Source organism: Echinops telfairi, unplaced genomic scaffold (genome assembly GCF_000313985.2).
Source record: "Echinops telfairi isolate 266 unplaced genomic scaffold, ASM31398v2 ScPeMD7_7469;HRSCAF=8507_0, whole genome shotgun sequence".
NCBI lineage: Eukaryota > Metazoa > Chordata > Mammalia > Afrosoricida > Tenrecidae > Echinops > Echinops telfairi.
In genome coordinates, this window is record NW_022111372.1 from 41,791,987 (window position 1) to 41,813,106 (window position 21,120).

The following is a 21,120-nucleotide window of genomic DNA, read 5'->3' on the forward strand; positions in this document are numbered from 1 at the left end:
GTCATCAACACCGAGGGGAGCCTGAGAAACTGTCCCAGCCCAGAGGAGCGCACGCAGACATGATGACCAAGTGGAACATGAGACCCTGAGACAGAAAACAGAGATTTGTGGAAAATTTAAGAGTTTCATTGAAAAATTAGAATGGAGTATGGACTCCAGTTAGTAAAGACACAGCCACCTAGGTTCCTAAGAAGTGACAATGCACTACTCTGATAGAGACGCAGGGCTAACAATGGGGGAAACTGAGTGTCGGGAGCATGGGATCTTCTACTGTCATCCCAAGTTTTTCCTAAAAATACTCTAAAAAAAATGTAAAGGTTACTTTAAAGATGCTACACAGAAAACCACCAATTTGCAACCACCCTCCCCGCAAGGCGGAAGCTGTGCACTTTTCTTCTATTCCCCGGCCATGCACCTGAAGCCCCCCGTCCTTTGCTGTCAGTCAGCGCAGCAGAGCAACCGGATGACGACTCAGATCCTAGGAATTTATTCTGACTCAGGGACAAAGGTGATTATATTTGGAGATATTACTGTATTCTTAAGACTCAATTTTCAAATTGTCCAGCATGAGGTGGTCATTTTAAGTCTGAACTACAACTGCTTTAAGAACACGGCTGGTGTGCTCTACCCTCTTTGCTCCTTAACAGTCAGACTTGGTATTGGTTTTCGTGTTGAGTAGCACTATTTTCATGATATCTCTACAGATCCAGCATACATATAGGAAGTGTTTGATCCAGGAGATGGTGACACCAGAATAAACTGAACTACATATGCAAACCAGAACTTCTTAAAGCTTCAATTAAAAGTTGAGAAGATCAGGTTTTAAAGTATTCTGGAGATATAAGGCAAAATATAGACATAATACAGAGTGTGGGAGAATACTGAAGCCAGAGGGGCTAGGCTCTTGCCAGACTCACAGCGGTTTACAGATGGGCAGGGAGCCGTGGTCATCTTAACACAAACCTTGTATAGAAAAAAAAGCCGAGGCTGAAGATGAGGGGCTGTCTTGAGCAATTCACCCAGCCAGCACAAGGGCAGGGCTGGAATCAAACAATTCAAGTCCTTCCCACACCTGCTCCTACAAGATCCCATAATTCCCTTTTGACCATTAATGTGTGACAAGGAGATGGCCGCACTCTCCACAAGTGCTCTTCGGTCATGGGGGCAGGAGGGGTGGGGGCATGGTCCAGTCTTACTGTTCCCAAATGCTGCTGCTGTCACAGGGATCTGTGGGGAACAAGGAAGCCACACCTGTCCACAGGTGCTCCAAATCCCCCTTGTCCTATCTATTCTAGCCAGCCGAGTCTCTGTGCCAGCTAGAATGGACGACCCCCAAGCATACATGATTACAATGGCTTTAGGGAGAGCAATGTGAGGAGACACTGCTAACTGCAAACGACGGTCAAGTGTTACTAGACTGCCATCTTGTGGCCATATGGCCATAATACATTTCTGAGGTGTCCCCAAAAGGTCATGGTTTCCACTTCCACTGCTTCCGTAGAACTTGGAATAATGGGGCTGGCAAAGGGGCATCATCCTGTACTCCCAACTCCAATATAACAGCAATAAGGATGACTTTGGGAAATCCCCTCTGGGAGCTGAGCTTGTACATGATTAAGTTTCTAGACAATGAAACACTTACTTGCATATTAGCATGTCCACTGTGATCTCTTTGCTGCAAGTGTGCAATAACTGTGCCCCGCAGCAGCAGCAGCACCACCACCCCAAGTCAGGCAGACATCACTAGATGCAAATCCACTCCAGCTAGTCCTGCCAAGGCAGGAGAAGCCATCAGTCATCCTAGGTGTGCATCCTCTGTGATGGCTAGTTTTGTGGGTCATTGTGGCTACTCTACTGTTCCCAGGTATTCAATCAGACACCCATCTTGGTGTTGCTCTGAAGGTATTTTGTAGATGTGATAAGAGGCCATGATCAGCTGACTTTAGCAAGGGAGAGTATCCAATATTTGGTTGGTCTGATTCAATCAGTTCAGAGGCTTTAAGAACAAAACTGAGAGGATATTCCACCTGTGGACTGAAGCTTCATCCCCTGCCTCAGAGGCTCAAACCTGCTTGCTGTGTCTCTACAGAATTAAGACATGCCTGCTCAGCCCCTCCAATCACCAGTTGCTCTGGTTGAACCTTGGAGGATAATAAGCAAATTCCCAAGAAGTCTACTTCCAAAAAGGTTCACATGCTCCCAGGCCAATTCCTTTAGTCTGTGTCTACAAGCTCCTGTGCTAAACTGAAGGACAGTCCAATTGAGATACTACTGTGTAGGTAGGACATGGGGCTGTTGTTCACACTTCCTGCTTCTCCCTAAGCTAGTCTCCTGCCTGGATACTCCGACCTGGAGCCCACCATCCCACCTTGTGCTTTGGCCCTCCTTGAGAACAAGGAGGGTCCAAGGACGATTTCTTCTCCTCATACATGAAGCATGGATGGTCCATGCCACAAGCTATACTCAGCACATTCCATCTCACGGTTGTGCCACGCCTGACAAGAGAAACCATAACCACGGCAGCTCTTCCATAACTAAGAGGGCATGAGCGCCAAGAGAACAAGGTTGTGGTCTCTGTTTAAAGGATTGCCTTCTCATGCACCCTGGGAGCATATGGTGAATGCTCAAGAAGTCTGAACTGATTAACCAACTGGCAGTGCACTGCACCTGGCCCACATGTTTGGGATCTAATCTCTTGCTGCTGAGGGCCCCGAGAGAAGGAAGAGGACAACAGCCGTGTGGGGATGATTCCAGCACTGGTTTGGGATATCAGAGTCCCAGGCTAAGCTCGGCAGATGGCCTTACCCACAGGATCAGGGCCTTCAAATCACTGTTCAAACTCACAGCTACTGAGTTCATTCTTAATGATAGCAACTCTATAGGATAGAGCAGAACTGCCCCTGTGGGTTTGCAAGGCTGTAAATCTTTACAGGACGAGATAGTTTCATTTTCCTCCTGTGGAGCAGAAGGTTAGTTCAAACTGCTGGCCTCCTGGTTAGTTGCCCAATGTGTAACCCACTACACTACTAGGGATCCTTCAAATCAGGGTGAATACCCCTCAGCGTGTGTGAACAGCACAACCAAACACGCTCAACTTTTTTAGGGGTTAGCTTGTGCATCCTGCTTTGAATTAGAGATCAAAGAAAAATCTGGAAATGTCAAAAAGTGTAAAGTTTTAAAATAAGTATTTCCAGTATTCTCATGCTAGGTATTTCCAATATTCTCATAATATATATATGGGGGGGGGGGCTTGAAGGCATCTTGAATAATAATAAAAATATTTGTACACTAGGAAACACATTATATATTGAAACTGAAATTGATCACTTAAAGGAAAGAAGAAAGCAGAATAGTAATAAGCTTATCTCTAACAGCTATCTGGTAATCATGACTAATAAGGAAAAAAATCACTGACAATATAAAAGCATTATCAACCACAAGGCTACTGAGGAAAATGATAACATATTTTATGATTTCAAGATTTCTTATCCACCCAACCAAACTCACTGCTGTTGAGTAAATTCCAAGTCATACTGACCCTATATAGCATTTCTTTTATTATTAAATACCTTTATTGGGGGCTCTTACAACTCTATCACAATTCACACATTCATCCCATGTGTCAAGCACATTTGCACATATGCTTCCATCATCATTTTCATAGCATTCTCTTCCCACTTGAGCCTGATATCAGCTCCCCATTTCCTATATACTGTTTCCCCAAAATGAAGACATCCCCTGAAAATAAGACCTACTTACAGTTTTGCCTCTCACTGAAATATAAGGCATCCCCTCAAAAATAAGACCTCTCCAAAAATAAGCGCGCCCCCTCCAAAGCTACCATAACTCTGGACTCCTGCAGCTCACTGTTGGCCGCAGCGCAGCTGGAGCAGACAGGAAGTGCGAGGTCTCTTTTAATAAAACAATAAGCAATAAACGTGTACCATATTCTTTTTCATGGAAAAATAAGACATCCCCTGAAAATAAGACCTAGCGCTTCTTTGGGAGCAAAAATTAATATGACACTGTCTTATTTTCGGGGAAACAGGGTAGCATTTCTAAGGCTGCAAATCTTAGTGGAAACTGACCGCCTCGTGGAACCACAAAGAATTTGAACTGCTGACCTTTGGACTGCAATTAGCAGTCCAATACTTACAAGATGTCTTAAGCAGGGCTCAAAAGCAAACTTAAGGGGAGAAAAGGGCAGATCTGACCACAGCAAAAAATAAATATTTATGTAATGGAAACCAATAATACAAAAGTAGTTATAGCCTCTTAAGTCAACCAAGGTTTCCTGGTGATACAATATTTAGGTGCTCGGCAGCTGAGAAAAAGGTTGTAGCTCAAAACAAGCAACCCCCCAAGAGAAAGACACGGTGACCTGCTCCTGTTGTCAAGATTACAACCTAGAGAGTCCTCTGAGGCAGGTCTATCATATCAGCATTGGCTCGATGGCACCCAACAATTACAACAAAGTCAACACGGGTGGTGGTGGTGGGTGTGTGTGTAAAAAAGGAAAAACAGCACAAGGCCAAAAAGCAAACACGTATCAGATACTTAACATTATGAGCAAGCAAAGAAATGAAAATTAAAATAACATTAAGTTGCCACATGACTCGAGGATGGCAAAACTAAGCAGTCACATAACAAACACCGAGGTCTGCGCTGCTGCAGGAACTTTGGTAGTGCAGTGGTTAACACGCACTGGCTCGCCAAATGCTTGGCAGTTTGAACCTGCAAGCTCCGCCATGGGAAAAAGATGTAGCTGTCTGCTTCTGTAAAGACTTATAGCCTTGGAAACTATGGAGGAGTTCTCCTCTGTCATATAAGGGTGCTATGAACTGGAATCAACCTTGATGCCAACAGGTCTTATTGAGCGCTCTGGGGTCACACCCAGCTAGACTCCCACCACCCCACAGGGAGATATTTGAGAGGCTGTCCACTCCACCCTGCCAGAGGAAGCACAGGGTCAACCTCATAACATAACGCCTTAAGGGTCACAGGAAATACACGAAAACCTATGTCACTTAGTGTTCAAAGACACGATACTCAAATACAAACCCAGAGATGAGCTGGAAAGATCTATATTAAATATCATGAGCTATGTAGACAGGCTGAGTAAGAGTGATGGTCAAATGGAGAGCCATTGGAGCAGGCAGACAGAAGATGGCAGGTGGCTCTCCAGGTGAGAGACAGAGTCTAAGAAGCTGGCTTGTCAAATCAAACAGAGGAAAGAGATGAGAGGGCAAGAGGAGGTGAAAACACCATGGAGCTTTCTTCTGTGGAACGATTTCACCAAGGCCACTTCTACTGAGTATACAATAAGCCTCAGTGGTGTGCCAGTCACAGATGCCAAGCACAAAGGAAAATGGCTCGGAAATTTTATTTACAAATCCGAAGTTGCTTTCAGTGATATTCTACATGAAATACTTACCATTGGGGTGCTGCATTGGACTGCAATTTTAGAAGGCAGTGCAGTACAGTGCACAGACTGTTTTGCAGGCTACTCACCTGCATGCCAAGTCAAGTAACCCTTCTCGGCTGGGGAAGAGGGTCCGGTGCTTCTGAGCATCAGGGCATCTTCTAAGAACTCAATCTTCTTGCTGAACTGCACTTCTAAAATTGGGATAACCTCTGGCATTTTTGCAGATATCAAACGAAAAGATATGTCTGGCTTCCCAATAAACCGCTGGCGTATGCTAATTTCATATGGTGTGTGAACCTTAATGTCATCTACATCATCTCTTTCAAATCTGTGAATGAGCATAGAATTTGAGTCATGGACTTCCAAGCCAGAAACAAGGATGATAAGCTTCCCTGGTTTCACATGAGATTCTGTTTTTTGGGAAATAACAGCAGGAATTTTGATGACTATTCCTTCTTTTCCAAAAGCTTCAGAACTAGACACTGAGGCACCCTCCGTGGGCTTTGTTTCTGGTGGCGTCTTCCAAAGCTTGGAACTGAAAGGCCACCAAGAAGGAGATTCCAGTTCTGTGAGCAATCTAAAAACAACACACAAAACACAGAAAACTGGGGTCAATATATTTGTAAATAGCAATACTTCTTTTGAAAACAGCGGTAACCTTCATAAAGCTCCATACAATATTTTAATATTTCATTTCCACATGCACACCATAAAACAGAAAAGGCTGGAGTTATTGTCCCCATGTTTGAGAAAACAGAGGTTCCTACCAGTAAGTTTTTGTTTTAGATATACTCAGTTAATCAGCAGTAAAGACACAACAAAAATGTATACCTTCGAACAAAAATATTGTTCTTTCTAAACTATGCTGGCTTGACATGCATAATTTTGACTCAAAATTCATCTAGACTTTTTATCCTATAACAATAACCCAATAAAACCTTTGGAAATAATGGAAGTTTGATATCTGCACTGTTCAATACAGTATTTAGGATCCCATGGCTACTGAGTACTTGCAATGTAGCTAATCAAAATGAGTAAATAATTTTAAAGTTTAAATGTGGCTAGTGGCTACTGTATTGGACAGCATAATTTCTAAAAACACAAAGAAATACAGATAAAAAGTCAACAGAAGAAAATGACAGGGACAGTAAAACAACAATCGCTTCAATGGCAGGCAGGAAGGAAAAAGCAAAGCAACAATCATCAGCTAGCTGTACCACAAAGAAAAAAGCAGTAAGATACGACGGTGGGATTAAGCTCAATCATAGCAGTAATCATATTATAGGCACATGGATGAAATGTGCTGACTATAAGGAGTCTTGTAAACCTGGGTTAAAAAACAAACAACAGCAAATACAATTCAAGTGATTTCTGTTGACAAGAGAGAAACTAGAAAGATGCAGATAGCGTGACATCAGAGAGGGAAGGTGCATCATGCCAAAAGTGAGGTTGAAGATAAGATGATGATCAGGGGCAAAGAGGAGCATTACCTGATAAAAAGGTGAATCCAACAGTAAGATTTAACAATACTAAGTGTATATACAGCTAACAACAGAACTTCAAAATTCATAAGCTAAAGTAGACAAAACTTTAAAAGAAATACACAATTAGAGTTGTAGATTTTAAAACACCCCTCAATGATTGCTAAGACCACACAAATGAGTAAGAATGTAAAAATCTTGAATACTATATTTTCCAACTTGATTAATATTATAGAAATGCCACCCCCCCAAACTGCTGAATACACATTTTCAAGAGTATCCAGAACACTTAAGAAACATGTATATAAAAAGTCTAAATCAATTTCAAAGGACTGAAATGTAGAGTATGTCCTGTCCTCATATAAAATTAGAAATCAACAAAATGATACCTAGAAGATCCTCATACATTTGGAAATTAAATACTTTTAAAAATACACTTAAGTAATGAACATTTGAACTGAGTGATAATGAAAACACAACATCAAAAATGGTAGAATACAAATAAAGCAATCATTAGAGAGAAATTTATAGCTCTCAATGCAAAAATTTTTAAATCTGGATGATTTCATAGCAGTGATCTAAGCTTCTACCTCAATAAGTTCTAGGAAGTGCAAATTAACCTAAGAAAGAAAGGAGCAACAAATCAGTAAAGCTGAAACCAGGAAGTGTGTACAGTATATCTATCTATATATACATATGTAATGGTTGGTTCTTTGATTTAAAAATCACTAAACCACAAGGAAGAAGTAATCGAGGGAAAGAGAAAGTGCAAATTACCAGAACTGAGAATGAAAAGGAGAACATCGCAGATCCTACAGAAAGGCGTATAAGGGGATGTGATAATTACGTTTACACAAATAACTTGGACAGCTGATATGAAATGGACAAAAAGCCTGAAATACTCACACTTAGTTAACTGATGCAAGGAAGAAGAAAAAAGGCCTATAAAGAAATGGAAATTGTAATTTAAAATCTTGTCATAGAAAAGAATATGGCTCAAGTGGCTTCCCTGATAAATTCTGCCAAGCATATAAAAAGAAATATAAATCATACAAAAATCCTCATAAGAACACTTGAACCTAGATGTATTTCTAACTGCTGCTTTTTCTTGTATATTTAAAATATTTCCATTCTATGAAAACTATTTAAATGTTTATATTATATCTCCCTTATTTTAAGACGATTATGACTATTAAAGCTTTTCTGAAAAAAAAAATCCTCTTAAGAATAAAGAGGGAGTGCTTTTCCCATTAATTTTACCAGACCACTATAACTCTAATACCAAACCCTGATGAGGGCATTACAAGACAAGCCCAAAGCAAATTCTCCCATTAATAGCTATAACTTCCTTAAGAAAAATTGGCAAATCAAATAATAAATAAGGACAATAACAATCATAATCAAAGAACATTGAGTCAAAGAATATGAAGTTGGCTATGCATGTGAAATTTTATCAATGTAATTCATTTCATTAACAGAAAAACAATTGATATCATTTTAACAATAGATTTCAGGAAAGAAAAAAAACTTACTAAAACTCAACTGTCATTCAAATGAAAGAAAGTGGAGTTAAAAGCGAGTCTCCTCAGGCTAATAAAGGGCACTGCGACCCGACAGGGCAGAGTCGAACTGCCTCCGTGGGCTTTGGAGGCGGTAACTCTCTTGGGAGCAGGAAGACTCATCTTTCTCCTGAGGAGCCACTGGGGGTTCCAAACAGCTAACCTTGTGGTTCGTGGCCCAACAAATAATGCATTATACCATGCTAAGAGTCAGAATCAACTCGATGGCAGTGAATTTATAAAGAAAACTTAGAACGAATGCCATACTTACTGGTAGGGGAACTTTGGCTAAATTTCTGAACTATCTAAACTCTGAAGTAATTTCTTAAGACACACACAGATCCAATAGCAAAGAGAAAAGTGCTGTTAGCCTAAAGTATTTAAGCATAATCTTACCTCTGAGAAATCAATGTCAATGTCGGACCACAAAGCTATGCTGATCTGGGGACAACCCTTAAAAACCAAAACAAACTTAAAAATTAAAAGAAGAAAAAGATATATATACACATATGTGTTGCTTAATGTTCATGGTATGTTGTGCAAAAGAGTGTGCTATGTGCTCTGGACAATGTACGACAATATATCATAAACAGGCAGCTGATCAAGTGCAGCTGCTGCCACCACTACCACCCAGAGGCAGTGTCTGCAGCAGGGGCAGTGGCGCTGCAGCAGGTGCCCTGAGCTGGGAGTGAGAGGCTGCACAGCTGCTGTGTGGGTGAATGAAACTGGAAGGAGATGAAGGAGTAGGAGCTTCTGGGGGTTAGGATGCACCCTGAAGGTCCACTGCTGATTCACTCTGGGAAGAACGTAGAGTCTTTAAAATTAGGAGAAAATGGTAAACAAAAGTTAAGTTTTTTTTTCCCTCTAGAGAGAGAAAAAAAAACCCTATGGGTCTTTGAACATATATATATGGTCAGATGTTGCCCAGAGGTTCAGTGGTATGTACCTGTATATACGTATAGCTGTGTACCTGAGTTTTCAACAAAAGCATACAAATATGCAAAAAAACAACAACAGCGAAGTGTGAGCTATACCTAAGAACAAAAAGGGGCAATAGAATGTGTTTCTGAAAGGACTCAGATGTTGAACTTCATGGTTCCAAATTTCAGCAATGCTATTATAACAAAGTCCAAAGCATTCAAAGAAACTACTAATTTTAAAAAGCATGATAATAATGAATGATTCATTAAATAGACATCACTAGAAATTTATATATCACAGAAATTACATAAAAATTATATAAAACCATAGGAAACTGATACCAAGAGCTCAAGTAGAAAGAATATATTTTGAAAATGATGATGGCAACAAATGTACAAATGTGAATGACACAATAGACACATGTATGGATTGTAATAAGAGTTGTATGATCCCTCAGTAAAATAACTTTTAAAAAAAGAAAATAATAAAAATTTATAATTTATCAAGGGGTCACAAGGGTGGGAGGGTCAGGTAGAGAGGGAAAAAAGAGGAGCTGACACCAAGGGCTCAAGTAGAAAGAAAATGTTTTCAAAATGATGATGGCAACATATGTACAAATGTGTTTGATACAATTGATGTATGGCTTGTTATAAGAGATGGAAGAACCCCCAATAAAATGGATCTATACAAAATAAAAAACATAAGAAATAAATTAAAATTCTCTTTAAAAATTATATGAGTGACAAAGTGATGTCATTATGACATAGCAGCCCCCGGTGCCCAAGCCCAACAGACCAGCTAGAAAAAAGCGAGCAGAAAGTCGCAGAATCAGCATTGTCATAGCTCTAGCAGCCAAAAGCGAATGACAAGCTGGCCAAGTGTGAATCGCAAAAGGAGGGAAACGATACACAAAGGGGTGAGGGCTCTGGGGAACTGTCTGCACCATTTTCTGCTAACTTAAAACTGCTCTAGGAAAATAAAGCCTAGTCATCAAACGGCAGGCACGTTTGGTTGTCTAAGTGCCTATGCCACATCTCCTTCCTGGCACGGTGACCATCGTAGAGCTGTGACAGCCAGCATTCCCAAGGAGGAACCCACGTCCTTGGCTCCGAGGAGAGGAGATCTTACTCATAAACTACTGTGTGTGTCTGTTCTAACTTGTCTGGGAGCTACCTGAAGACTAACACCCGGGGCTATGTCAAAACTTGAGCAGAAAAGCTGCATACATTGCCTGAAAACTGTTAACTGCCTGTAGCTGCTTGTGGCAAAAGAGTGGGATTGAGGGACACAACAGACTGGGAGTAGAGGGCAGTCAAACACACCTGGGTATGACGGCGGGTTTTACAAAGCCACACGAATGCTCAGGACAAGATTCATACCCAGGCTCAAAAAGTAACTGAAAAGACGATGCTTTCACCCAGGGTAAGCCTGGCTAAGTATTTAAAGAGTATGCTAACACACAATGTGGAAAGAAAGTGGGGACATTACAACCAACCCAACAGAAATTTTTAAAAAAGATTTTAAGGGATTATTATAAATAGTTCTATGTCAAAAAAATTAGATAACTTAGAGGAAATGGACAAATTCCCGAAGCACATAAACTCCTTGGAGGTGAAGTGAAATTACTTAGTATGACTCTTATAGCCAGTGTCTTTGGAATTCTCGCCAAATGAATATGCAGGTAAGGTGTGGAGGGCTCTAACTCAGGGACTGATCAGTTTCACTATTCCATTGGGTATAACGTGCTTACATCTTGGAGGAAGGCAGGACGCCCACAACTCTCAAGAAGGAACTACCAGCAGTGGAGCACGTGCCAGTCCCTCATGAAGTGGTGGCTGCCGCAGAGACAAAGAAGGCTGCAGCATCATGCCCCTGAGAAGGAAAAGGAGCACAGAAAATGTAAAGCTGAGTACCTCTTGGCAAGAGGCTGGCATGCAGAGTGGGGTGCCTTTTGGGTATATATCAATACTCAAAGAGCTTTGTAACACTTGTCCAAGCGGAGCAGAGGCAACAGGATCACGTGGCTGAGAGGGGGAGGACCAGAGAAAGGCATGCCTGCCACAAAGGCTGAGAAGGAACTGCTGCAGACAAAAGGACTACAAGTTTGCTTTTCTTATTCTGACTTGTATCCCGTTCACTTTCCTAGAAAGCCCACAATCGTGACTGTTATCTGAGCTTCCTGTGGTCACTGCAACAGATGATGGAAGCTAGCAGACAAGGAGAGTGACCAGGGTCAAGCCTGATGGGAGCAGGCCATCTCACCTCCCTCCCTCAGAGCAGCTGATGGGTTTCAACTGCTGGTTTTAAGGTAGCTGCTAGTTTTAATGCGTAGCCCACTACCCCACCCTCAAAAAGTGACTATTCTTGCAAAGTGAAAGAAAAGACATCCTCAAAGAATATTAATCTTCTTTTAATTAAAAATATTACTGGACAATCTTTAAAAACAAAACCTGAAGTCCTAGACTAGAAGACTTGAGGTGAACACTCTACCAAACATCTAGAGATGTGATGACAGTCTTATATAAACTCTTCCAAAAGCCAGAAAAGGGAGAAACACTTCCTAACTCATTCTGCAAGCCAAGCATTATCTTGGTATCAAAGCGGAAGACACCACGAAAAGGAGAGTTAGAGACCAGTAGCTCTAGAGAGTATAAAGGCAAAAATGTTTAACAAAACAGTAGCAGTATCAACTTCAAAACCATATTCAACGTGTTGTAAGTGATGGTCAAGTGGGACTCGGACCATGATACAAGATCGAGTCAACATTAGAAAACTGAACAATGTCACATACCACATTAATAGAACGAAAGACCTAAATGATTATCACGAATGACGCAGTGTCAGAGTAGCCAGCCTCTAACAATAATGGGGGTCCACAGGAGCAATTGTATGGTTATACTATATAAAGATTATAGTAAACTCATAGAGAATGGGAGAAGTAAGAGAGAAGATAAAATACAGGAGTCACACACATTTCATAATAGCCTCCTCACCTCCAGGATGGCCATGATCTCAGCAGCCAGATCCACGCAGAGAGAGGGAAGAAGAGAGGGGAGAGGGCCCTTTTATTTCTGACCAAGGCCTATATATAATTAGGGGTGTGCAACACCCTCTGATTACAGGTCACCACATACATCACAGGAAGGGGCTGTACAATAGGCAAACGCACCACAGGAAGGGGATGAGCTGGGGTGTACATGTAATTGGAAGAGGAGTGATTAGGGGTATACATGTGACAAGATGGACAGTCTTAGACTCAAGATGGCAGCCTAACCTTGGTCATCCTTGAGTGGGCTCGACCTTGTCTCTGGGCTCTCCTTCAGAGATGTAATCCACTACCCTTATCAGAAGGGAGTGGGACCTACTTAGGGTGGGACAGACTATACAGTCTGATTGCTCTAGATGGCTGATAACCCTCAGAGAGATTAACCTTTAAGAACTAGTGTTGACCTCCAAGGGTACAATCATTTACCATATGTAGCAAGCAGTGTCTTAGGTTTGGCATATATTTGGGGAAGACAACCCCTTTGCATGCCACAATGCAAGGTGTGTGATAAAATCCAACACCCTCTCACGATAAACTGCAGTGCAGTTAATCATGGATGGCTTACACATCTTGAGTGTGTGCCCACACTCAATGAGGGGGACAAAGTGATGATCACCACTGGATAAATTCCTACATTTCTCAAGAGGGTCTGAGGAAGAGGAGGTGGGGGAGGCTGCTGGCATTGCTGTACAAATCTTCCCCACACCACCTTAAACGGTTTCTTTCCTGCCAGATGTAAAGGTCCCAGGACCAGGATTGCAGCTGTGAGCATCAGAAGCAGAGGTTATCCCTCAGCAAGAAACTGTGACTACACCCCTAAACCGGAATATCAGAATTCCCTAGTGGCTGAGATAGCCCACTAGTCTTACACCTATTTAACCTCACTCAGCATAAATGAGAATGAACTGAGGGAGAAAAACTTGCTAGACTAGTCTTGCTACCAGCCATCTGGACTGGCCGGCACAGCAGCTGAACTTGATGTCTCTTCCCAAGGTGGAAAAGTTAGGGTGAAAACAAATGACAAATAGGAGAAATAAAACGAAAGGAAAAGAAATGAGTTACACAGCAGGGAAAGTGTAACATACTTATTTCTCGATAGAGACTTGGGACAAGGGAATAATCTTTCCTCAGTTAAATTTTATCAGGGAATAGAAAGAGTAAAGTTAAGATAACTTTAGAAGAACCGGAGCAGATTGAATGAAACATTCTTGTCTCTTCAGAGTCCTGGGTGTGTCCACAGTAAAATTATTAAAGGGGCTGAGGGGGTTGTTAATCCGACATGATTGGCAAGGACAATGGTTAGAAAAGTGAGGGAGTGGCCTTCAATGCAGGGAATTATTTGACTCTTCTGGATAGCTTGTATTCTTTTTCTCATTGCCATCAAGTCCATGCTGACTCATAAGGACCCTATAGGATAGGGTACAACTGCTCCAATAATATAACTCTTTAGGGGAGTAAAAAGCCCCACAGAGAAGCTGTGGTTTCAAACTGCTGACTTTGCAGTTAGCAGTCCAATCACTACACCAGACACAGTCTTTATGACTCCAGTCATATGATTTTTTTCTGGGTTTCTGGGTAACAAAGGTAGGGGATGATACTAATTGGCTTAAGATTCAGCTAGGAGTAATGGTTAACAGGGTTAATTATGATTGGCATCCTGCTGGGTATAAAATGAGACACCTCAGAAAGGGGTGGAGTAGGAAGGGTGGTCTCATTACTAGTAAGAGAAGAGTCAGGGAACATGTCATTTGGATCCTGAGATACCTGTGCACTGATTGAACCTCCTTGATCCAGAAGCCAGCTTTGACACCAGAGAAATGGCATCAAAGCAGCAGTGGAAGAACCAGGAGCCAGGGCATGAGATCGAGTGGTGGACTTCTAAGACCATAGAGCAGGTAAAGCTGAGTGCTCTGGGGAAGGAGGCTGGCTTGTGGAATGGGGTACCTCTAGGTTCTGGATTGGGGGAGTAGGGTTTGCTGACCCACGGAACTGTAGCTGAATAATGCCTTCAGGTTTGAGGCTTTAGTAGAGTGGCCTGCCCTTTGGGCATTTATTGGCAGCACTAAAAGAGCTCTGTAACATTGCCTGAACAGGAAAGAGGCCAGATCAAAAGGCTAAGTGCCAAAGAGAGGCCTGCATGCAAGCACAGCATAAAAGGAATTGCCTAATTGAACAACTATATCCTGATCATTTCTCACCTGAATTAAATCCTATTAACGTCCCTAGTAAACTCTAATCATGAGCATCATCTGGGAGTTGTGTGGCCATTGCAATGAATTCTAAAACCCAGCTAAAAAGTAAAGAACGTTGGAGGGGGAATGGCTGGAGGATTGAGGTATGTTTGACATCAGCCTGGTGGCAATCAGCCTTGGAAGCCAGAGGTCAGATGTGGTCCCTACGCTGTTTCCTAAAACTAACAAGATAGGTTTAAGGTGGAAAATCCTTAACATAATAAGGACATTAACAAAATAAAGTAAAAACTATAGCTAATATCATATTCAATGGAGAAAGGGCGAACTGTCTTTTTATCAGTAGGAACAATACAAGAATGTTCACTGTCAGCACTGTTAATCAATATCATTCTACATAGCCAGAGCAATTATGCTGAAGAGAGAGAGAGGAAGGGAGAATAAAATATCCAAATTGTTCTCAAGAAAGTTTTAGAATTAAAAAATTAATTCAACAAAGTGGTGAATAAAATGTTAACACACAAAAATCAGTCCAGTCTCTATACACCAGCAGTGAACAAGGAGAAAAGGAAATTAAGGAAACATTAACAGGCAGAATAACATCTAAAAGAATAAAGTGCCTAGAAATACATTTAAGCAGGAAAGTGGCTTATACACAGGAGACTTACACACAAGCAACTATAAGACACTACTAAATGTTCTATTATAATACAAGATGTGTTTTAGTAAATAAGTAATGTTTACACAGTGCTTCTTTTAGAAATTAAAGAGCTAAGTAAATGGAAAGGCATTCCATGTTCATGAACTGGAAGGCCTGAAATATTTAAGATGGCAATGCTACCCAAAGCAATCTATTAATTCAATGAAATTCTTACCAAGCTTAAAATAGATTTATCTGCAACACTGGAAAAATTAATCATCAAATTTATGTAGAAGGACAAGTGTATGTTTGTCCTTATGTTTATGTGTAGATAAAGCACTGTTGAAGATGAAGCCAGATTCCTGACTTCAAAACATACTCTAAAATTATAGTAACTAAAACTGCCTATCACTGATGTAATGGACTTTAACACCAATGAAACAGAATTGAAAGTCCAGAAATAAATCCATACATCTACAGTGTGCTTCCCAATACTGCCCCCTTAGGTGTGCTGGAAGCAGCTAGAGGAGCTGCAAAAGAAACCTATAGTTTATCCTGAATTATGGGCTAGTGTATAGCACAAAAGCTTTAATTGCCAAAGGGGCGCTGAGCATTTCTTTTTTGAAAGGGTGGTAGTGGGCCAAATAAGTTTGGGAACCTATGATCTACAGTCAACTGATTTTCAACAAGGGTGTTAAGTCTATTCAAGAGTCAAGGGGTCTCTTCTATAAGTGATACTGAGGAAAAACTGGATTTCCAACTTCAGAAAAATCAACTCATGGTTCACATCACAGACAAAGACCAATTCAAAGTTGATTAAGGACCTAAACATGAAAACTAAAATCATAAAGTTCTTAGAAAAAAATGTAGCGCATGAGCCTGAGTTACCTAGTTTTACCAATGCATTTTTAGACATGACTATTGGAGCACAAGCTACAGAGGCCAAAACAGATCAACAGGGCCTCAAAAAAAAAAAAAAAAGAAATCAAATACTCTTGCTTATCAAAGTGCAGAGAGAAACTACAGGTTAGAGGAAAATTTTAGAAACCACATATCTGATAAGTGTCTAATATCCAAAATATATATATTTCTACAATTTAGCAATACAAAAACAAACCAATCAAAAATGGGCCAAAGACTTACAAAGTTATTTCACCAAAGAAGATACCTCGATGAACATGAGCATGAAAACAATATCCAATGTCATTAAGCCATTCAAAAATACCAAACCAGCTGTCACTGTGTCAATTTTGACTCATATGTTACAAATTAGAACTGTTCCACAGGGTTTTCTAGGCTCTAATCTTGTTGGGTGGATTCCAACTGCCAGTGTCTACATTAACAGCCAAGTACGATTCATTTTACCACCCAAGGGCCACATTAGCCACTAAATCAAGCCAAACTCTGCTGCCAAGTTGATTCTGACTCATAGCAACCTTACAGGACAGAGAACTCCCTCCCTAAGCCTTCCGAGACTGAAAACCTTTACAACAGAAGCATACTGCCTCATCTTTCTTCTGCTGAGCAGTTGGTGGGTTCAAACTGCTGACCTTTTAGTTAGCAACCCAAACTGTTGACCCCACTACATTTGACATTCCACAAAACCAAATTCAATGTCCTAGAGCCGATTCTGAACTGCCCCTGTGGGTTTCTGAGACTGTAACTGTTTACCGCGTAGAAGGTCTCATCTCTCTCCCACGGAGCTGCTGGTGCTTTCCAAATGCCGAGCACGTGACCTTGTCTGTCAGGAGGGCTCCTGCATTAGTCATTACAGAGGTGCGACTCAAAACCATTAAAATAGCCATGATAAAAACAAACAAAGTAGATATTGGCAAGGTGCTGGGGAAACCTGACCCTCACTCATTGTTGGTGGGAATACAAAAATGGTACAGCCACTGTGGAGAACAGTTTGGCGGTTTCTCAAAATATTGAACACAGAAGTACTGTATGGTCTAGCAATTCCGATCCTAGGTATATATCTAAACAAGTGAACACAGCAACAAATAGAAACTGTCCATTGACACAATTACAATAGCCAAAAGACACCAATGTCCACTGACACAAGTTACAGTAGCCAAAAGAATTAACGTATATACTCGTGTATAAACCGAGTTTTTTCAGCACATTTTTAAAGCAGTTTTTGTGGTAAAATTAGGTGCTTCGGCTGATATTCGGGTCAGCTTATACTTGAGTATATGGTAACTGAAATATCCATTGGAAGTTGAATGAATCAATAAAATGTGGTATATAGACTCAATGGAATACTATTAAGCAATGAAGAGAAATGAAGTCTTGATGCTTGTCACAGGGTGGATGAACCTAGAAAATATGCTAAAGTGAAATCAGTCCATCTCAGGACAGTTGCTATAAGATCTCACTCATATGAAATAAGCAAACATAAAAACCAAAAATGAATAGTAATTACCCAAGGTGAGAAAAGTGGGGAGAAAGGAGGTTTTTTGCTTAGGGGGCATTGAATTTATATTACTGGTGAAGGGATAATTTAGAAGAAGCTGTCAACAAAGGTTGCACACGATGAATAATGTAATCAATGTCACTGAACTGTGCATGTAAAAATTAGTGAACTGCTAAAGATTTTGAGTACATTTGTACTACATGTTTTAAAATTCACCTAGTTAATAAATGAAGAAGTGATACAAGTAGAATATCACTACTGTATAACCTCAGATAAGTAAATGGCTCTAGGCAGTGAGCACTGCTCATCAGCTGACAACATCACAAAATGAGAGTCAAGCAAATATGCTGCACTTCCCGGTGCAAGAGCAATCAAGCCACCGTTGATCAAGCCTCTGGGTCCAATGACCATATGACAAGATGGAGGCAGTATACCAAAGTGTTTTTTTTAATTTTCTTTTAAATGCCATCAAGCAGAATGCAACTCGTGTGTGTCAAAGTACAACTGTGCTCCACAAGGTTTTCTATGACGATTTTCTAGAAGCAGATCTTTCTCCTGAGGCACCTCTGTAGACTTGAACTGCCAATATTTAAGTTAGCAGCCAAGTGCACTGATGGTTTGCCCGACCCCAGGCACTCTGCACAATGAGTTTCCTGTTGCCATCAAGCCAATTCTGACTCATCAAGACCCCACGTGTTTCAAAGCAGAACTGTACCGAGGGTCTTCAATGGCTACAATCTTAAAGATCATCAGGGCTTTCTTCTGCAGTGCTTCTGGGTGAATTAAAACCTTTGGGTTTCTGAATAACAGAAATGTGGGTGCAGGGAGACAGCAGATGGTATAAAATATTAAAATAAAAATAACATAAATTATCAAGGGTTCACGAGGGTGGGAAGGTGGGGGAAGGAGAGGGAAAAAAGAGGAGCTGATACCAAGGGCTCAAGTAGAAAGAAAATGTTTTGGAAATGATGATGGCAACATACGTACAAATGTGCTTGATACAAGTGATGTATGGATTGTTATAAGAGCTTTAAGATCCCCCAATAAAATTATTTATTTATTTTTAATTAAAAATAAAATTTCTATCCAAAAAAAGAACGAACAAACAACACTAAAAAAACCCTTCGACTTAGTAGCTAAATCCAGCCTGTAGAAGGCTAATTGTCAAAGAGTCTATGTTTGTCAACAGACAAGTTTTCAGAAAACGAAGACGGAACCTACAAAGTAGAAGATGATGAACTTGTTGGAAGGGGTGCAAGGCCATAGTGAGAAAGGACGCACATGGGAACAGCTAGGAGAAGAGGCAAAGAGGCAAGACCTCTACTGGTGTCACAGAGGCCCCATGAGGGCAAGGGTGGCAGCTGTGATGGAGGGATCTGCAGAGAGCTGGCAAAGTTCTATCTCTTGATCTTGGGGGTGGTAACAGGGGAATGCAAGTTAAAATAACTTCCAACTATGTACTTGTTTTGTGTGTGTTTCTTTTCCATAATGAGATTAAGAACATTAACTGCAAGTCCTCATCTAGAACACGTATTCAAGGATGTCTTACCTGAAACCTTCCTGGGATACCCCAGGAAAGCTGACTTGCTTCCTCCCCTTCTCCTGATCACCTCGATAGCTCTGAGGCCCATCTATTTTCTTACTTGCCTTGCTCCTTTACTGTATGCTGACCACTTTGGGGAGTTAAAAAATTATACTTTATTACTCATATGTCAAGTGACTCATGTCTGGGAAGTTAATCAATGACAACTGGAATTTTGAATATCACAGGTTTTATGAATTACAGGTGTACATAAGTCAAACATTTGTAGCCTGGGGACTGACTATTTCCCATGATCCCAAGACAGGGGGAGTCACACCTTGGACCAACCATTAAATATTTAACCATTTCAACTCACAACTTCTAATCTTTCCTAGAGACTAAACCCCTGTCCCTATTCCCATAGCCTTCTGAAAGGAAACCTTAACTTGTATTTTCCCCAAATCAATAAAGAGAGTCACATATTCCCTCTGTGCTTCAGAATTTGACTACCTCATACTTCTGTACAATGCTTTCAAAGAAAACAGTCATCGACAATTTGCATTCCTAGATGACATGCCACCAGTTTCCTAGACCAACCCCTTGGTCAATTCTCTTTCTTAGACTTGTTTCCTCATTTGTAAACCCCAGATCTTGGCCAAGATCCTCTCAAGATAAAGACAGTTTCAGGATGACAAATGAATTCAGTCCCTGAGTCTGCCTGTTTTTAAGGAGGTCTAGTTCATGTCTAATTTCAGTGAGTCAAATGTTTATTCTTCATATATAGTACATAGTGTACCTTTTACACATCTCACTGCCATCAAGACAATGGGATTCATACCAACCCAATAGGACTGGGTAGAACTGCCACTGAGTTTGAGAGACTGTGACTCTTGAAGGGAGTAGAAAGCCTCATCTTTCTCTCCAGGAGCTGGGTGGTGGTTTCGAACTGCAGACCTTGTAGTTAGCAGTCCAATTTGTAACCACTATGCCACCGGGGCTCAAAGAAAACTTATTAAACCACTTCTAGTTACACTAAAACATCCTTTACCTAGTGCAGGGCAATTAATTATTTAATGTGGCTCTCTACTCAAAGTCTCTAACTCTCACCAAATGGCCTTTTCCTGCATGGGTCTGGTAAGAAGGTGGGGAAAGATACTGAAAGGATTCACCGCTGAGTAAATGCAAACAGGATTCCCTGGCATGTCATCCTACTGTGTATAAAGTTAGCCCTCTAAGAAGCAGGAGAGATATTACTATCAGCAAGAGCCTTCAGTGGAGCGAGTCCTCTGGACCCAAGATTCCTGAACAGTGAACCTCCTGGATCCAGATGACAGCTATACTATTAGAGGAGCAGCAGAACTAGGAACCAGAGTGTAGATTAGAGCAATGGACTTCCCAACCCATGGAGCAAGTTGAGTGCTTTTGTACAGGACTGGCTTGTGGAGTGGAGTGCCACTGGGCACTTAATTGGAGAAGTTGGACTTGCTGACCCACACAAAAGGAGCAAAGTGTCTTCAGACTGAGGCTTACTTGAGTGGAGTGTCTCTGGGCACTTAATTCAGGGAGCTGGGTTTGCAAACCCACAGAGCTTGAGTGAATGCCTTCAGGTTGAGGCTTACAGCTGAGTGGTATGCCTCTTGGGCATTTCTTAGCAGACCTGGACCTTTGTAACATGTCTTGGTAAACAACCACCTCGAGCATTTCTCACTGGCATTAAACTTGCTAACTTCCCTTATAAATCCTTTAACTTAGGGTTCAGTATAGCAATCATGAAACCCACATTCTTCCTCTAGTTCTTAAACGCTTCCTCCCCCCAACTACCAGGACCCCAATTCTGCCTTGCAGACCTGGTTAGACCAGGGGATGCACAGCGGTACAAATGGGAATTGGAAACGCAGGGAATCTAGGACAGATGAACCCC

General features: G+C 41.2%; 1 protein-coding gene across 4 annotated transcripts in view; it reads right to left on the minus strand.

The window, feature by feature from the left end:
* The window catches only part of SNAP47 (synaptosome associated protein 47), a 78,261-nt gene that overhangs the window by 21,897 nt on the left and 35,244 nt on the right, over positions 1 to 21,120 (minus strand). For all 4 annotated transcript variants that reach the window (XM_004696876.2, XM_045284887.1, XM_045284886.1 and 1 more), the window contains one exon: positions 5,512 to 6,002. In XM_004696876.2, coding sequence (XP_004696933.1) covers positions 5,512 to 6,002 — 491 coding nt within the window. The remainder of the gene's footprint in view (positions 1 to 5,511; positions 6,003 to 21,120) is intronic.